Raw genomic sequence first — 17609 nt, 5'->3', positions numbered from 1 at the left:
TGTAGGAAAGAGAAACCAGGCTCTGCAGGAGAGACCTCTTATTGAAATGTAGGTGTTTTAAATGATAGCAAAGGAAATACCAAATAATGTGCCAGATGCTTTCTCTACAGTTTCTGAAGTATGAAAACCTCTTTCAGCTGTGCTGTGGATTGCCTCTAAGGGATCCATCCTTCAACACATTTTGAACCAAATGAGAGGCTTTTATACTAGAGCAATGTGTTTAGTGGTCTGAGCATAGGTTAGAGCCACAAACTCATGAGCTCTAATCGTGGCTTTTATGCAGGCTTCCTTCATGGGTAAATTATTTATCCTGTCTGCCTCATTCTTCCCTTGTAAAATGGAGATAATACTTAAATGCCCTTATAAGGGTGGAGTTAAAGTAGTCTGAAGAGGAAAATATTTGTAAGTGAAAGAATTATTATTTGTAATTTTTTCTAAATGAATAAGGAATAACACTACGTAGGTGGCCTATGTCTCTCAGAACTTATATTTGCCAGCTAGCCAACAGCAGCCAGATTCTTTAGGGAGCTCTTCAGGCACAAAGAGAGGAGGTGAATATTCCACTTGGAGCCTGTCCTTTTTAACAACCAGCTGGATGCTGGAGTATAAATGAATCTATTTCACTTTAAGTTCTTATTTGCCAATGCTTACTCTCACAGGTTTCATGAGGACATCTTTTTTCAAGCAGCAAAATCTCACCATTTTTACTGTCAGTATTGCTAGCTGTTTAGAGTGGAGATGGTGGAATCTGACCCTCAAGGGGAAATGTCGCCATGAAGAAAGTGATCATATTTTACATATGAGCTTCCTACTTTCTGTGCCTGGATGGGGAGTTAGAGTTTTCACTGCAAAGATCTGGCTTAATTAACTTCAGGCAAACCCGCAAAGCATTCTGTATTTTAATGAAAGCCTGATGTGATTTCTTGCCCCCCATTCAAAGCTCTACATAATTGTATTTATTATCCCTTGACAAGCTTTACATAATCATCAGTAATCAAACTAATACTATTTAAGTTTATTATTATTTATATTGCACCAGTGCCTAGGAACCTATAGGTTTGCATTGGCCATATCTTAGCAAATAAAGGATTTCATGGAAGAAACAATATTTTACTGCTGAGATGCAAAAATAGAATTTAGAAAGCCTGTTCTTCTGGGATGTCAATTATGACTTGTGGTGCACATTGTTTTGGTAGATAAGAGTAGTTCAAGGAGATTCTGGCTGGCAGGGTTTTTTTTTGGGTTCTTGGCTTTGTAATGTTTATAGAAATTCAGGATATGTTATTGCCTACAAAAGGCTATTGGAAACTATCACATAAAGAGATTTTGCCATGTGACGTGTTATTCATTTGAGAAACGTGATGCAGAAAAGGGAACATTTTAGTGTGTTCTGGTAAAACAGTTGTTGTTCCATTATTTGTGGCAAGATCCGGTTTACTCAGGGCAGGTCTACACTGGAAGCGCTATATCGGTGCAGCTGCGCCACTGAAGCGCGTCTAGTGAAGACGCTCTATGCCAATGGAGAGCGCTTTCCCATCAACTTCCACCTCTTGCGGAGGTGGAATAGTTATCTATGTCGTGAGAGAGCATCTCCTGCTGACATACACCTCTACCCCGATATAACACGAATTCTGCTATAACACGATAAAGCAGCGCCCCGGGGGGAGGGGGCGAGGCTGCGCACTCCGGCGGATCAAAGCAAGTTCGATATAACGCGGTTTCACCTATAACGCGGTAAGATTTTTTTGGCTCCTGAGGACAGCGTTACGTCGGGGTAGAGGTGTAGCACCAGTATGGACAGAGCTTAGGCCAGTGTAACTTGCATTGCTCAGAGGGGGTGTCCTTTTCACACCCCGAATCATGTAAGTTAGATCAACTTAAGCGGTAGTGTATACATATCCTCAGAGTTACTGGAATTCATTTGATCTTAACAGTTGTTATTTAGACATAGTATTAAAAACTGTAATAGAGTTAACAGTTTATTAATTAATAGAAAGGATTAGGTAGGAATATGTTAGGTAAAAATGATAAATTTACTCCCCTAGTATGTGCATATGGACTGAAGTTGGAGTTTTTGTGATTGATGGTAACTGCCAATTTGACTCCAGTTCATTTGGTGATGGAAGTAGGAGTTTTAAATTGTTTTACTATATTATTTGTCACAAATGTTATAATATAATAGATGTGTTCCGACTTGGTATGATTTAACATATTTTGGCAAGTTGCATTAGATTTCTGTTGGGAAGCTGATGTTTTTATTACAAGCCAGCTTGCCACTTGTGACTAGTGCAGCCATTTTAAATTTTTATACCTTCCAAATGTCACTCATCTGGAATGACTGTCGCATCCTTGCTCCTAATGTCAGAATCTCATTCATGCCAACTGAAATGCAACTAATAATAAAGATGGTGGGTAGTTAGCGAAATTTCCCCTCCATCTTTTCCTCCTGACTATAAGAGGCTACTCCTGGGGCTTGTGAGTAGGCAGCCAGTTCTGTTCTATATTCTCTTCTATATGGGTTCTTAAACAATGCTAATCTCTCATGACTGTAGTATCAGAGGGCTTGTCATGAGAACTAAGACCACTTTACTCCTGAATGAGAATGTCCACCTGAGGGTTTAATGTGCATTAACTTATGTGCATTGACTTCATATTTTTAGTTGATTTGCCTTAACTTTTCTGTCATCATGTAATGTGCCCTGAGCACCTTCCAGTAGTGTATTAAGCAATACTGATTATAGATCTATGTGTGTTAAGCCAAAGTTTACACAGTGCTGCAGTGCAAACTACGGAAATGTGAATTGCAGAGCGTACCAAAGTGTTGCAATCTAACTGCTCTGTATGGACGCTGCTGGCACAAATGAAAGGTACTTAGTTTGCATTAACATAGTCCTGTTTGAAAGAGGATTCCAATAACATGAATAAGGTACCTTTTAGTTTGTGCCAGCAATGTTCACACGGGGCAGTCAGATCGCAATACTTTGGTGTGCTCTGCAGTTCACCTAGTGGAAGGGAAGCCAGTATCTAAAAAAAGTTCTACATAGCACAAATAGAATAATCACTTGAGGTTTTGGCTCCAGGATTCTGGTGCCAAAACAGACGAGACCATTCAACTTAATAGTAAAACCCAGGGTGTTTAATGGAATTTACTCTCTTGTATCAGATTTTGTTCTGCGGTCTTACACACCATGTGTGTTCAACTTTTGTCAGAACCAGCCTGTGAACTTGTGTGATTTAAAAATGAGCCTAAATTAAAATCCTGGATCAGAATAACCTCAAACATTGTAGAATTTTGGATCTGGATTTAGATCAGAGTTTTGGGCCTCATCTGGTTTCATGTCCATCCATATGGTAAAAACACATGCTCTTACCAGTATGAGATCCATTTTATTTTACATAAGAAGGTATTTCATACATATGGTGTTAAATCCTCCAGCTATTCCAGGATCTCAGGAACCTTAGAATGTATCGAATGTTTACTTACTGTGTATGTGTGTAGTCTGGGATTAGGTGCATTGTATATTGAAAAAATAATTTACGTGGATAAATAAGTAACTTCCTTTTATTTAATCTTTTGCTGGGTGGAATGAGTGGGAAGAATTTGTAATGCTTAGAAGAAATTCCTTATTAACTTTGCTCCTCCTGTTTGTTGGTTGGGTGGCATTTATTTGCTGTATCGTACTATTGGAATCTTGCCACTCTAACAGGATAATTGCACACTGTATCATGTGATCCAGTCACATAATGATTTTTTGTAAATATGGAGTAGGGAGGATATTTACTGACATAAATCAGACTGCAGCTGCCCAACAGCAATATTTCTATTGCTGCCTTCCTGAGAGGACAAAAGTGACAGGTGATGTTATTAATATCTGTCATCAAGTAAATGAGCTGTAGCTTTAGCCTTACCTGTAACGGGAGAAGAAAGATCAATCAGATAGTTACTCAGGTGATTACCATGGAACAGTGATTTATGCTGCTTTGCAGTCAGAGGGAATGGAAGGTGTGTTCTTCCTTTATGCAGAAGAGACACCAAGACTTCACCTGTTTTCCTTTATGAAGCCCAAACACTTGTAGGAATCCTTTTATTTTATTGAAATGTTTGGCCTCCATTATTTAGGGCATTCATTATCTGTTTACCAAGATCACTCCATTTATAGTAAAAAGTTAATAATTATACTTACTGTAACAATTTAGCAATGATCAAATTTTGATTAGAGGGTGGTCCCAATAATTAGACTTTATTTAGACCACCGTGAATATCCAGATCTCAATATTTGCCTGTTCAACCCCCCTGATCTGTACCCCCTGTCCTTCAGATTACCCCCTCACCTGATTTTCTTGGGGGTGGGGGGTGTCTTCCCAGTGACTTGCAAACTGCTTTCCTCCACCACCCGCACTTTTATTATCCCAGAATCTTCAGAGGTCCTTGATGACCATTCTGTTTTGAAACTTTAGGGTGTAGGGTGACTTTGCAGGTCTCCCTTCCCCCTACTAATTTGAGAAAGATGTGGTAGTAGTGGAAGGGAGGGTAAGGCTGCCCATTCTCTGCTCTGAAACAAGGGTGAGCAAGAAATTGTGTTAAGCTGCTACTGAGTAGTGGGTAGCTGACTTGTGGGGCCTTGGATAGTTTGGGAACTAAAGAGCAATGAAAACTAAAGGGTAACAATGGAGGAGTTGGAAATCAAGTATGTGGGGAAAGGGAGGGGAATCTTTGGAGAAGAGACAGAAGACAGGTGAAAGACCACGCAGGATGAAGAGGGAAATTAATGGGGAGAAAATGGAGAAATGCAGGTAAGAAATGGAAAAGAAAGAGAAGGCAAAACCAAATATGTGCAGCTTTAAGGTTAAGTACATTTCATGTTAATTTCCATTTGCATTTTATGGGTGACTCTTAAGCTGTGATAATTTTATGGGTGCTTATTTGCGTTTGGTGTATGTGTGCACAAGTTTCTCTGCAATGTAGGAATTCCTTATTCCAGGGAACTATTACTCTAGACCTTATTAGACTATGCCATTTGTACCAAGAGAGTTTTGCAAATAAATAAATAAATAATTCTAATTACACAGAATTACTGCAGCCTGTTTAAGAAATTTTCTAATTTTATAAAACTTCTAATACATTAAATGATGCAGTTAAAGGGCTACAAAAATTGTGTGCATCCTTTTTTCTGTTTCATTCAGCTTGCTTGTGAAAGTAGAGTAGTTTCACCTTTGTTATTGTTCATTTTAACTTGCTGGTCCTAATGTAGCCGCACAACAATTCAAGATTTGCATTGCAAACACTATAGTAAACTTTTTAAATACAAAACTCTTTTAAGTCGAACTTTAAAAAATAATGGAACATTTCTACTGATCACAGTTTTTACGAACCTTAAATGTTGAGCTTAAATTGACTGGATGTTTAAAAAGTGGATATAAGGCATTTTTTGGGTTAAAATGCCATATTTGCCTACATTCTCACCTTAATTCTAGGTATATTTAAATTCCTTTTAATTATATTTTTAATTTAAATGCCAATGCAAGCTAGAATATTTTTAATTGCTGGAAATAATATTCTCCAACAGTTACTGTAGCCTGAGTTTGTGGGGCAGAATGTTAGAGCGTTCCTTATTCAAACAGTGGGAGTTTTGACTGAATAAGCATGCAGGATCATGCCTGAGGATCTAAGTTATATACCCACATATAGTTATGCAGTAATGTGGGAGGACGCACTGGTGGCACCTAGCGGCTGAAACAGAAAATTGCATGGGAAAGTAATGGAGGAGGAAATGTAGAGAGTTCTTCAGAATGTTGAGAATAGTGGGGCCGGTAATGAATAGGGGCAAGCAAATGAAGAAAGCGCCCTGTTCAGAACTGCAATGAATCATTAGGAGTGAGTGGAGAATCGGTACTGTAGGATGTGCTACATCAGAGGAATGATGGTAGGTTGCTCATTAGTTTTTAAACTTTCTCTGGTACATTTGTTCTCCAGCAGTTAAGTTTTTTATTTTAGCCTTATTTTTCACATACTCCTCTATACTCCATTTAATAGTGAGATTTTTTTTACAGTAATGAATGTATTGGCCAAGAAACTTTACTTTACTTTACAGTTCTTCATTATGAATTTTGCTACTTATGATTTTTAGCTTTCAGTTAATAGCAGAGAAGAACTCCTAATTTCGTATTTGATGTTTGGAGAAGCAAACCCTTATGTTTGGAAGGTGGTCTGAAGATCTATCCGGGAAATTTCTTAACCTGATTAATATAAAAGATTAGTTAACTAGGAAGAAGTAGGCGTGGTATTACTTTAAATTACTTTTAGCTTTATTTCAGGGTTATCCTGCAGCTGAGTGAGCTCAGCATTGTTCAGGTACACTGATTCAGGAAAATAGCCTTTGCTTCAGTGCTGTCCTGAATTGGGGTCTAAATCTCTGCTCTGGTCCCATTCCCAAAAGAAATCTCAAACAAAACCACCTAATTCAATGTAGAGCCTAAAAAGAATAGCACCATCATCTTGAGCATGCACAATCCCTCCTTTCACAATTTTGTGGAATGCTGAGTTTTCAGTTAAGTTGCAGACTTGTCTTTTAGGACAGCATGTGAAGCTCATCTGTTTACCCAGGAATGGGTAAGGAGGGGTATAGAGGTGGAGGAAGCTGTTGGTTTGGTTTGATATGGTTCTTTTAACGTTTGTAAGTGCACTTAGAGCTTGTTAAAGTTCACTTTTATGTGTAAAATTAAATTTTCTTTGCCTTTGTCTGTGGTTGGTATTAGTGGCACCATATTATGCACATACTTTGTTTAAGGCAACATCCTGGAATGTGCATTCTACGGTGACTAATACCTGTTTAATACTTATGCTTTTTACTCATACTAATGTGAACTCTTTACTGTAAGGAATTTTGCTATTGATCACATGCCAAAGGTAGAAGGGTGTGTATTGTATTTAGCAAAACAATTGTGTGCATTGTTCCTTATACAAATATTTTTTCCTGTTGGTATGACTAATGTGCTAAGCCATTGTATAAAGTATTTGTAGTGTCCAAAGCAAATTGGCTATCTTTCACGTTACTGGGTATGTTACACATTAGAGAGAGATTCTTGCTGTAGTGTGTTCTGTCTGGAAAACTGAAGTCTGTGCTTATACTTCTGTTATCGCTTGTAATGTTACATATGCTTTAATTTTACCAGACACTAACATACCTAATACACCGCTTAGGGGGATTTTTTTCTTGCGAGTTATACACTAAATTTTCCCCCTGGTTTGTAGACAAGATTCAGGAGCATAGCCACTTCATCAGTGAACACATCACTTTTATTTATTTGCTTATTTATAAAAATAAAATCTTCATCCCTGTCTGTGGCTTCAGATCAAATTATACAAGATAGAAATCTGTGAGGAAAAATGCTGAGCTTAATAATTTCTGGGATGAGTTAGATTCCTTGTCCTGTTAAGCAAGTTGACTGAGTTTCATGGTAAGTGGTTAATTTCATGACCTTGGCATTTGTCATGTCCAAGTGAAAACCTTGAAGAAGTGGGTGGGTAAGACAGATGTTTTAATAATCCACAGCATGCATGTATATGCGTATATAATATCTTGTGTTCTGACTTTTGTAGGAATGCTTGCAGGTTTGTTTTGCAAGTGGGTGTTTCCATAGATGAGCTGTCGTTAATCAAATCACATGTGGTGTTACCCTGAAAACAGAATTGGGGTACCCCCAGAATAGCTCACCTGTTGCCCCCTCCTGGTCTTACCTAGGGTTCCCTCAAAAACAGATTAATTTAAATATCCCCTAAAAGGTTTTCCTTAAAACAGCCCACCTGTTCACCTTTCTGTTCTCCTATGGTATGGATCACTAGGGTAGCTAAGGAAATTCCTGGAGGACACAGATGCAGACTTCTGATAGATGATTGATTGACACAAGCAGTATTCTTTTCCAAAACAAGGCACCTTTTTATTTTTATAAACAATAATCCATAATACAGTAGTAATCTAAAAACACAAATCCCTTCAGCAATGTAAAGAGCACCCCAACCACAATAACCTACAGCTGAGATGATTCTAAGCGGTTGCACCCTTTACAGATGACTGGTCTGTCATAGGCTGCTGACACAGTCCTTAAATGATTTAAATCTTATACATTTCTTTCATTATCAACACACAAACGTTTTTATTAGTTCACACATACACATTCTAAGACTATACTGTAATTATAACTGACAAGCTTACTCTGCTGACACAGGACTCCTGGTGCTACAGCCACTTGCTGCTGCTGCTTTCTCGCTTGCTTCTTCAGGTCTCCTCTCATCTGCTCTTCTCCAGTCCATTCTCCTCAGCTCCATCTGCACTGTCAGCACCTCAGCTCTGACTTTCTTGACTGCCCACTGACACATTGCCTTTTATACGGTCGTGTCAGAGCTTTCTAGACACTTTTTGTAGTGTTTTTTGTTTTATTACACATTCCATCTTCTTTTTTTTTCTTTTGCTACTAAACATTCATTCACATGGTCACCATTGTTTACTTCAGAGTGTTATGATCGGGTGGATCCCTGCTAATTTGCTTTTCCCTCCAATTTTATATTCAGTGCTACATGACCTGCAGCTTCCATCTAACGGTCCTTATTTAAATTGGAAGCCAGAATTACAAAATGGAGTCTGGGGACTTCAAAATGGAGTTTCTCTGGTATCAGTGTAGAATGCAAGAGTTCTAAAAATGTACTTATGACCTTAACTTTTAGCAGAGATGGTAATCTTTAATAGCAGTTAACAGAGATGAAGCAGTTCACAATCATGACACAGTTTTTCCTGATAATAGTGTAGATGGGTTTGCAGTAGTGAATAATGACAATGATGAGTAATGAAGCCTTTAGAAGTACTGCTGTTTGACATGGGAATCACCTAGTACTATATCTGATATATGTAATGAATATGAAAATATAAATATATTGTTTGAGGCTAAAATGCTTATGCTTTTGTCTCTAGCTCACCTAAAACTTTACAAGGAGGGACCACCAGGTGGGTAGAGAGTGAATTTTGTTGTCTGTGTGTGTCTAGTCTTTGGTTTCTCTCGTTTCCTTAAATGCAGTGGGTACCTAATTTATGACTTTTTTTCATAATGGAAAGATTTATAAAGAACATGTATTCAGGGCCTATCTAAGTTTTGAGCTCACAATTAACCAGGCCCCTTGTAGTGCTGCAGCATAAATGGGAAAATTCTAACCTGAGGTTTATCGTGATCACTAAACCAATTCAGTTTCATCTAGCACGTCCCAGTTACAAGTGTCCCATTAAAATAAGTAGCATTTGGATTAATTGCTCCCATTTGAATACCCATCTCAAAAGGTTCTGTGTCTGAGTGACAAATCTTGCAATACTAAAATGTTGGAGCCCCCAGGAACAGCATGACAACAGAGAACTGTCACATTTTGTGTATCCTGTGGAACACATTGCTCCTAATTCAGAACAAGAATTTATTTAGCTCTGAGAAGGAAATACTGGCAGTACCTCACCCATTTCAAAGCTGTGTGAAGGCAGTTAGATACCAGTATATAAATTTCTAGCAGAGTTATTCATGAATCAGTGGAGAAGTGTCTGGAAGCAAAAGCAGATTTTAATTGTGCTGTAAGGAAATGAAAGGAACCACTTAACCTATTAATACATAATTATTTCTACTACACTTATCATTTGAGCAATGCTTCTGTCAATTAATTTTAGAGAAGCCTCTTGTACATTGAGGAAATTGCAGTACAAATCCAAGTCACAATGGTAGCCTAGTGACTCATGCATCAAATATGAGCACCTCTGATATTTTGTAATGTTCTGCAGTACTGAGTGATATAGAAATGGCAAGAAATAAAAATATTTTAAACAAAGGCAAAATTATCTGTGGCAGAGAATAAATTCTCTCTGCAAATTTGGCATTAGAAGAATTGCTGAAGGTTTCTGATTATAATTGCAGAAAACTATTGCTCTATAGCTTAATTTGTGTTGATTAAGATTGACTTTCTCCTAACAACCTTTTTTTTTAAACTTTGCTGCAGGAATTCCTAAAAACAAAACCCCTTTTGCCTCTAACATCTAACTTCAAAATGTTTAATCCAAAATAGAAATATGGCCCTTTGTCTCTTTAAAACTAACCAACCTAAAAATCTTTATTTTAAAATTTGCTTTCTATGCTTACATTGTAATTTTATTCATAATTTATTTTAAAGAACCATCCACACACTGTCCTTTTTGAAGTCATTGCAGTTGTGGGATGGAGATATTAAGTGAAACTTTGTGTCAGAGATCCATTTAATACCTCCATGTTGTGGTTATCATGCAATCTGTCATGTTAAAATGCATGCAACGTTGCGTCTGGGATGCTTGTAATACTGCATACTGTTGATGCATTTCTAATCCTTCTTGGAGCCCTGTAATAGGAATTGAACTCAAGCTGCTTAAAGCTGCCATAGAGAGGAGCAGGCGGCGGGTAGGGGAAGGCCTCAGGGGGAAGAGCGGGCGATGGGTGGGGGCAAGCCTCAGGGGAAGAGGCAGAGAGGAGTGGGCAAGGGGACTGCGGGGGTAGGAAGAGGCAGAGTGAGGGCAGGGCCTCAAGGGAAGATGAAGAGTGGGGATGGAGCCTCGGGGGCGGAGTCATGGTCCAGGTGCCGGTGGGCCCCCCCACTACTAGGGAATTTCCAGTCTCACGTGTAAGCCTCCCCAAACAGAAGACTCATGCACCGCCTGGGATCCTGGGATCAACATCGCTACAACAATCCTGCATATACTAATAGTCTAACAAATTAAAAAACCCCAGAACTATAATCAAATCAGTACGATAGCAGAGTCTGAACACCGTGAAACTCCTTCAGAACTTGCTTCTTTTAGTTTGCTTGCAAGTGTTGCTCTCCTCGTCTTTAATCTAGCCTGGTTCTGATCCTCTAATTTTAAAAATAATATAGTAGAAGAAGAAAAACTGCAATGTCTAAATATGAGCAATTAAAAATTTATTAAAAATCTGCATCTTTCCCTTATCTCCCTTTGTCATCCTTGTCATGCTGTCTGGAGTGGCTCATGACTTTTTATTCAATCTATTTATTGCTGACCTGGGAACCAAGAGTAGGAGTGGGCTGATATTGAAGAGAGGAGGAGAGATATTTCTCAGGAGATTGGGGATGACCATGTAATGGGAGTAAGGAGTAAGAAAAAAAAAATGAGATAGTGTAAAGGTTATGTTAGGGGGGATGTCTACAAGAACTTAGTTATAAGCTGGGGGAGGAGAGACGGAGGAAGGGGGGGAGGGAGGAGAAGGAGGAGAGTAAGGACCTAATCGCGGATGATGCAAATGCATGATGAATGGGCATGTAAAAAAAAGCTTATGCGGTCTTGGTAGGCATAGGGCGAGGAATAGGCTATAATAAGATAAGAGTGCTAGGAGGTGTGGTATATTAAGTGATGAGTGAGACCTCATTTGTTTGGTGTGCAGTTTTTTTTTGGATGAAGAATAAAGAAGAATTCAAGAAAGAAAGAACACAGACAAGAAGGTGATATGATGATGAAAGGAGGGAAGGAGACTTGAGAAAGGAGACTTTGAAAGGAGGTTTTGTTTTTTCCTTAATGAATGGAGATGATGAGATGATATATCAGATGATTTTAAATATATCATAGAGGAATAATATCAAAGGAAGGAGAAATTATTTCAGCTCAGTGCTAATGTGACAACGACGAGGACTCATATAAACTGTCAGTCAAGGAAAGAAATGGCTTCAACCAGGAGGTGCAACCTAAGGGAAATCATCAGGGAATACTGGAGTGAAGGGAAGGACGAGGGAGGGAACGACTTTAAGATTAAAGATTTTATAAAGATATGGAGGGATGGAGGGATGGATGGAACAATAGGTCAATTATCAATTATGTGCCTGGTATGATGTGTGTCCTTTTTTGATGTTTTTTTCTTGGTTTGGTGCTGGGGGCATGCTGTTCCATGCCCTCGCCACATTGGGGGATCGGGAAGAATTCGGGAAGGAGAGGAAGATTGGCCCTGGCTTTTTTGGCCTTTCTCTCGCTTGGGGCAGCAGGTTTCACTTAAGGGAGTGGGTGGTGATCGGCTTCTGTGGCCTGCATCTTGCAGGAGGTCAGACTAGATGATCATAATGGTCCCTTCTGATCTTGAATTCTATGATTCTATGATTCTATGATTCTATGACCTTGAGTGCCAGGTGCACTCAGGGCAGAGTGTCAAGGAACAAGACATAAACCCCAAACTGGCTGTATTTTATATAATTAGATTTCGTCATCCAAGTAACAAGTTTAAACTCCTAACGCACTGTAATAGCCTTAATATGGAGTCACAGACAGTCCTCTTGGTCACTCTGGTCTATCTTGGCACCCATGCATTTCTGCCTTTTGATAGATGGTCCTTACAGCAAAAATCACAACAATATTCAAGTTACTCCCAGTTCCAAAGGTCAATTGTATCTTAGGCCTGGTCTACACTAGGAGTTTATTTCGAATTTAGCAGCGTTAATTCGATTTAACCGTGCAACCGTCCACACCAGGAAGCTAATTAGTTCGACCTAGAGGGCTCTTTAGTTCGAATTTGGTACTTCACCCTGACGAGGGGAGTAGCGCTAAATTCGACATGGCTCTGTCGAGTTAGCCTATGTGTGGATGGAAATTGACCTTAGTAACTCCAGGAGCTATCCCACAGTGCACCACTGTGTTGACGCTCTGGACAGCAGTCCGAGCTCAGATGTTCTGATCAGCCATACAGGAAAAGCCCCGGAAAAATTTGAATTCCTTTTCCTGTCTGGCCAGTTTGAATCTCAATTCCTGGTTGGACATCGGGGCGAGCTCAGCAGCATCGGCAATGATGCAGAGCTCTCTGGGAGAGGGGTCCATGCAATCTCAGAGTAGAAAGAGGGCCCCAGCATGGACTGACCGGGAAGTCTTGGATCTGATCGCTGTGTGGGGCGATGAGTCTGTGCTTTCGGAGCTGTGCTCCAAAAAACGGAATGCAAAGACCTACGAGAAGGTCTCCAAAGCCATGGCACTCAGAGGATACAGCCGGGATGCAACGTAGTGCCGCGTGAAAATCAAGGACCTGAGACAAGGCTATCAAAAAATCAAAGCGGCAAACGGACGCTCCGGAGCCCAGCCCCAGACATGCCGCTTCTACGAGGCACTGCATGCCATTCTCGGTGCGTCTGCCACCACTGCCCCACCAGTGACCGTGGACTCTGAGGATGGGATAGTGTCGACGGGCAGTTCCTCGGCGATGTTCGCAGATGGGGAAGATGAGGAAGGGTTTGTGGAGGACGAGGCAGACGACAGCGCTTACAATACTGCTTTCCCCGACAGCCAGGATCTCTTCATCAGCCTCACAGAGATCCCCTACCAACTCTCCCTGGCCGTTAACCCGGACTCTGAATCAGGGGAAGGATCAGTCGGTAAGTGCTATAAACATGTAAACATTTATTTTTTAAAAAACAGGAATAAAAACTGTATGAAAAGAAGGTCAATGCATATGGGGATAGAACAGAAATCCTCTTGGGAGAGTTCCACGAAGCTCTCATAGAGGTACTCGAAAAGCCTCCGCAGGAGGTTCCTGGGGAGAGGTGCCTTATTGGGTGCTCCGTGGAAGCACACTCTTCCGCGCCAGGCTAGCCTCACGTACAGTGGGAGCATTGCCTCAACGAGCATGGCAGCATAGGGCTCTGGTCTGTGCAGGGTTTCACGCGGCATGCGCTCTCTGTCTCTCTTAGTGACCCGCCTCAGGGTGATCTCACTCGGCGACTGCTGCAACTAATTAGGGCAATTAGTGTAATGTTACTATTGGGAATGCTTCACTTTTCCTTTGCATAACAATAAGCGTCGTTTAACAGCCACGTGGTGGAGGCTGCAGAGGGGAAGCATACAGGGATCTTTCCCGGGGACAGCCGCGAGGGGGTGGGACAGGGTCAGAGTTTATGCTTTTCAGATTGCCTGCAGCAGGAGGGCACTGCTATACATTAACTTTTAAGCAGCCTAAAGTTTACGGCTTACCAGGCCTGGCTGCTACACGGATTCTGCTGTCCTGCCCCGCTTGTCTGATCTCTAGTGCAAGACCCCAGGCAATGAAAGCGAATGCCGAAAATTCGAACTTGTCCTGAGAGCGCATGAGATAGGTGCTGTGTATGGTCTTGTTCACAGAAACAGAATAGACTGTGTTCAGTGTTCGCAAAAATGTATCTTTGCAAGGAAATCACTTCCTTTTTCCCATCACACAGCTGCGGCTGTTTCCCGACCTGCCCTGGCATCCCCCTCACAGAGGCTGGCGCAGATTAGGCGGCGAAAGAAAAAGACTCGGGACAAGATGTTCACTGAACTGATGGCCTGCTCCAGAGCCGAGGCGGCCCAGCAGAGCCAGTGGAGGGAGACCCTCTCTCAGCAGCAGCGCTCACACAGCGAACGGGAGGACAGGTGGCGGCAGGAAGACCAGCAGGCGACTCAAACACTGCTTGGCCTAATGAGGGAGCAAACGGACACGCTCCGGTGCCTTGTGGATGTTCTGCAGGACCGCAGGCAGGAGGAGAGAGCCCCCCTGCACTGTATCTGCAACCGCCCTCCCCCGCCACAAAGTCCTGTCCCCCCCTCACCCAAAATAACAAGAAGGAGGGGCGCTAGGGGCCGTGAAAACTGTCACTCCACCCCAGCAGAGCGCTCATGTACCAAACAGCTCTCATTCCCTAAAGTATGAGAATTGCTTCCCTTCCTGGCTCACCCAATCCCAAATCCCAGTATCATCCCCCAGCTGTGTAGTTGAGTATTAAACATAGTTTGCTGTTAATTACTGTTTCCGTCATGTTTCTTTGCAGAAGACTTTGTGTGAAGGGCGGGAGGGGTTTGTTAATTGCATAGGACAGCCACCATTAACAGGGTACAGACATGGGGGCAGGATCAACAGCAGGTCACACACACAGTGCAGTCACTAGGCACCCGGGTCACTCTGGGAGGTGTCTGCTGCCCCAGGTCAGTCTGGGAGGTGTATGCTGCCCCAGGGTCCGAGCGCCTGGCATCCACAAATGGCAAGGCAGGCTGCCCTTACCATGCCCTTCCACCCTAGCCATGAACCTCTCCGATGCCCTGAGCCCCAGCCAGAGCCATCATCCCCCTACACCTACTCACCCTTCCCACACACCCCTCACCCCTTCCTGCAAACCCACCCCTTCCTGCACACCCTCCTGTAACCGTCCTCCCCCCAGAGACCGCTGTAGGAGCAGGAGCCTGTCATTCCTCGAGTGTAGAAGCGGTCTGTACATCACTGCACACCGTACCCACCACAGTCTGCATCCCTGTTTGAACCCTTTAATGCGAATTCGTTAGTAAAGAAAATTTTGTTAATTAACAATGTTCCAATAACTTTATTTTTAAACATCTGTTGGAAGGGGGGAAACCTGGTGAACGGGGTATGTAACCACTGAAAAAAGTCAATAGTAACTGAAACAGGGGCAGGTTCAGCTTCTCTGTAAAGAGACTGGACAGTCATAGGTTACCCTGCTCTCTGAGGAACCTAGCTTTCAAAGCCTCCTGGATGCACAGCGCTTCCCGCTGGGCTCTTCTAATCGCACGGGTGTCTGGCTGAGCGTAATCAGCAGCCAGGCGATTTGCCTCAACCTCCCATCCCACCATAAAGGTCTCCCCCTTGCTCTCACAGAGATTGTGGAGCACACAGCAAGCTGCAATAACAATGTGGATATTGGTTTTGCTGAGATCCGAGCGAGTCAGTAAGCTCCTCCATCTCCCCTTGAGACGTCCGAAAGCACACTCCACCACCATTCTGCACTTGCTCAGCCGGTAGTTGAAGAGCTCCTTGTCACTGTCCAAGGTGCCTGTATAGGGCTTCATGAGCCAGGGCATTAGCGGGTAGGCTGGGTCCCCGAGGATCACTGTAGGCATCTCCACATCCCCAACAGTTATTTTGTGGTCCGGGAAGAAACTACCTTCCTGCAGGCATCTAAACAGACAAGAGTTCCTGAAAACACACGCGTCATGAACCTTGCCCGGCCACCCGACGTAGATGTTGGTAAAACATCCCCTATGGTCCACCAGTGCTTGCAGCACCATTGAAAAGTAGCCTTTTCGGTTAATATACTGGCTGGCCTGGTGGGGCCCGTCCCAGGATAGGGATGTGAGTCCCATCTATAGCCCCACCGCAGTTTGGGAATCCCATCGCGGCGAAGCCATCTATGACGACCTGTACGTTTCCCAGGGTCACTACCTTTGAGAGCAGTAGCTCGACGATTGCGTGGGCTACTTGCATCACAGCAACCCCCATGGTAGATTTGCCCGCGCCAAAGTGGTTCGCTACTGACCGGTAGCTGTCTGGCGTTGCAAGTTTCCAGAGGGCTATGGCCACTCGCTTCTGCACACTCAGGGCTGCTCGCATCCAGGTGTCCTGGCGCTTCAGGGCAGGGGACAGCAAGTCACACAGTTCAAGGAAAGTGCCCTTACGCATCCTGAAGTTTCGCAGCCACTGTGATTCATCCCAGACCTGCAGCACTATGCGGTCCCACCAGTCCGTGCTTGTTTCCCGGGCCCAGAATCGCCATCCCATAGCATGAACGTGACCCATTACCACCATGATCTCCGCGGCGCGGGATCCCGTGCTTTGTGAGAGGTCTGTGCCACTCTGACACTTCATGTCCTCACCGCGCTGCCAGAGCCTCCTAGCCCGATTTCTCAGCAGCTGACTGTGGAAGAGGTGGACGATAAGGTGCGAGGAGTTGACAACGGCCATAAGTGCAGCGATGATCGCAGTGGGCTCCATGCTCGCAGTGCTGTGGCGCCCGCGCTGTCACTGACCAAAAAAGTGCGCTAACAGATTTCCCGCCGGCGCTTTCAGGGAGGGAGGGCGGGAGTGACGGTTGAATGACGACAGTTACCCAAAACCACCCTCGACACATTTTTCCCCCCAGCAGGCATTGGGGGCTCTACCCAGCATTCCAATGGGAAGCGGGGACTGCGGGAACTGTGGGATAGCTGCCCAGAATGCACCGCTTCCAATGTCGACGCTTGCCCCGTTAGTGTGGACTCACAAAGTCGAATTAGAGTCCTTAGTGTGGATACACAAATTCGACTTCATAAGGTCGAATCCACAAATTCGACCTAAGTTAAATCGAACTACTCTTGTAGTGTAGACATACCCTTAGATCTCTTACCAAAGACAACACTTGTAGCCAATCCCGTAATAAACTAACTCAAGATTTATTAGCTAGGAAAAAGAAATGAGTTATTTACAAGGTGAAAGCAGGTAAACATACGTACACAAATGAGTTACAGTCTTATATTTGAAAAAGCAATAGACACTGCTGTAATATGCAAGTGCTATATGTCCATTCAGTCTAACCTAAGCTAAGCAGCTTGGGGATCCCCTGCTTTTGCTTAGAAATTTGGTCCTCTCCAAGTTCCAAGCAGCATAGTGATAACAATTTTTCTTGACAGGGATGTGACATTATTGACATAAACTGTGACTGTATAATCTGATTTGTATATTGACCTGGGTCTGGGGCTTGGTCCTTTCCAATTGGGAGAACCTTTTTCCTTTTACTTGGGTGTTGGTTTTCATAACCATTCATCCCCATAATGAGTGGCACTGATGGTGAT

The 17609-nt window shown here is 42.7% G+C and overlaps 1 protein-coding gene across 5 annotated transcripts in view; it reads left to right on the top strand.

Moving 5' to 3' along the window:
• Window positions 1–17609, top strand: part of FMN1 (formin 1) — a 346645-nt gene that overhangs the window by 100335 nt on the left and 228701 nt on the right. For 3 of the 5 annotated variants that reach the window (XM_039536556.1, XM_039536558.1, XM_039536561.1), the window contains one exon: window positions 8967–8999. The exons of the other annotated variants lie outside the window; for them this stretch is intronic. In XM_039536556.1, the coding sequence (XP_039392490.1) occupies window positions 8967–8999 (33 nt within the window). The remainder of the gene's footprint in view (window positions 1–8966; window positions 9000–17609) is intronic. 5 annotated transcript variants of the gene reach the window in all.

This window comes from Mauremys reevesii, linkage group 4 (assembly GCF_016161935.1).
Source record: "Mauremys reevesii isolate NIE-2019 linkage group 4, ASM1616193v1, whole genome shotgun sequence".
NCBI lineage: Eukaryota > Metazoa > Chordata > Testudines > Geoemydidae > Mauremys > Mauremys reevesii.
Note: the sequence above shows the minus strand (reverse complement) of the source record. Positions and strands in the feature narration are given on the sequence as shown.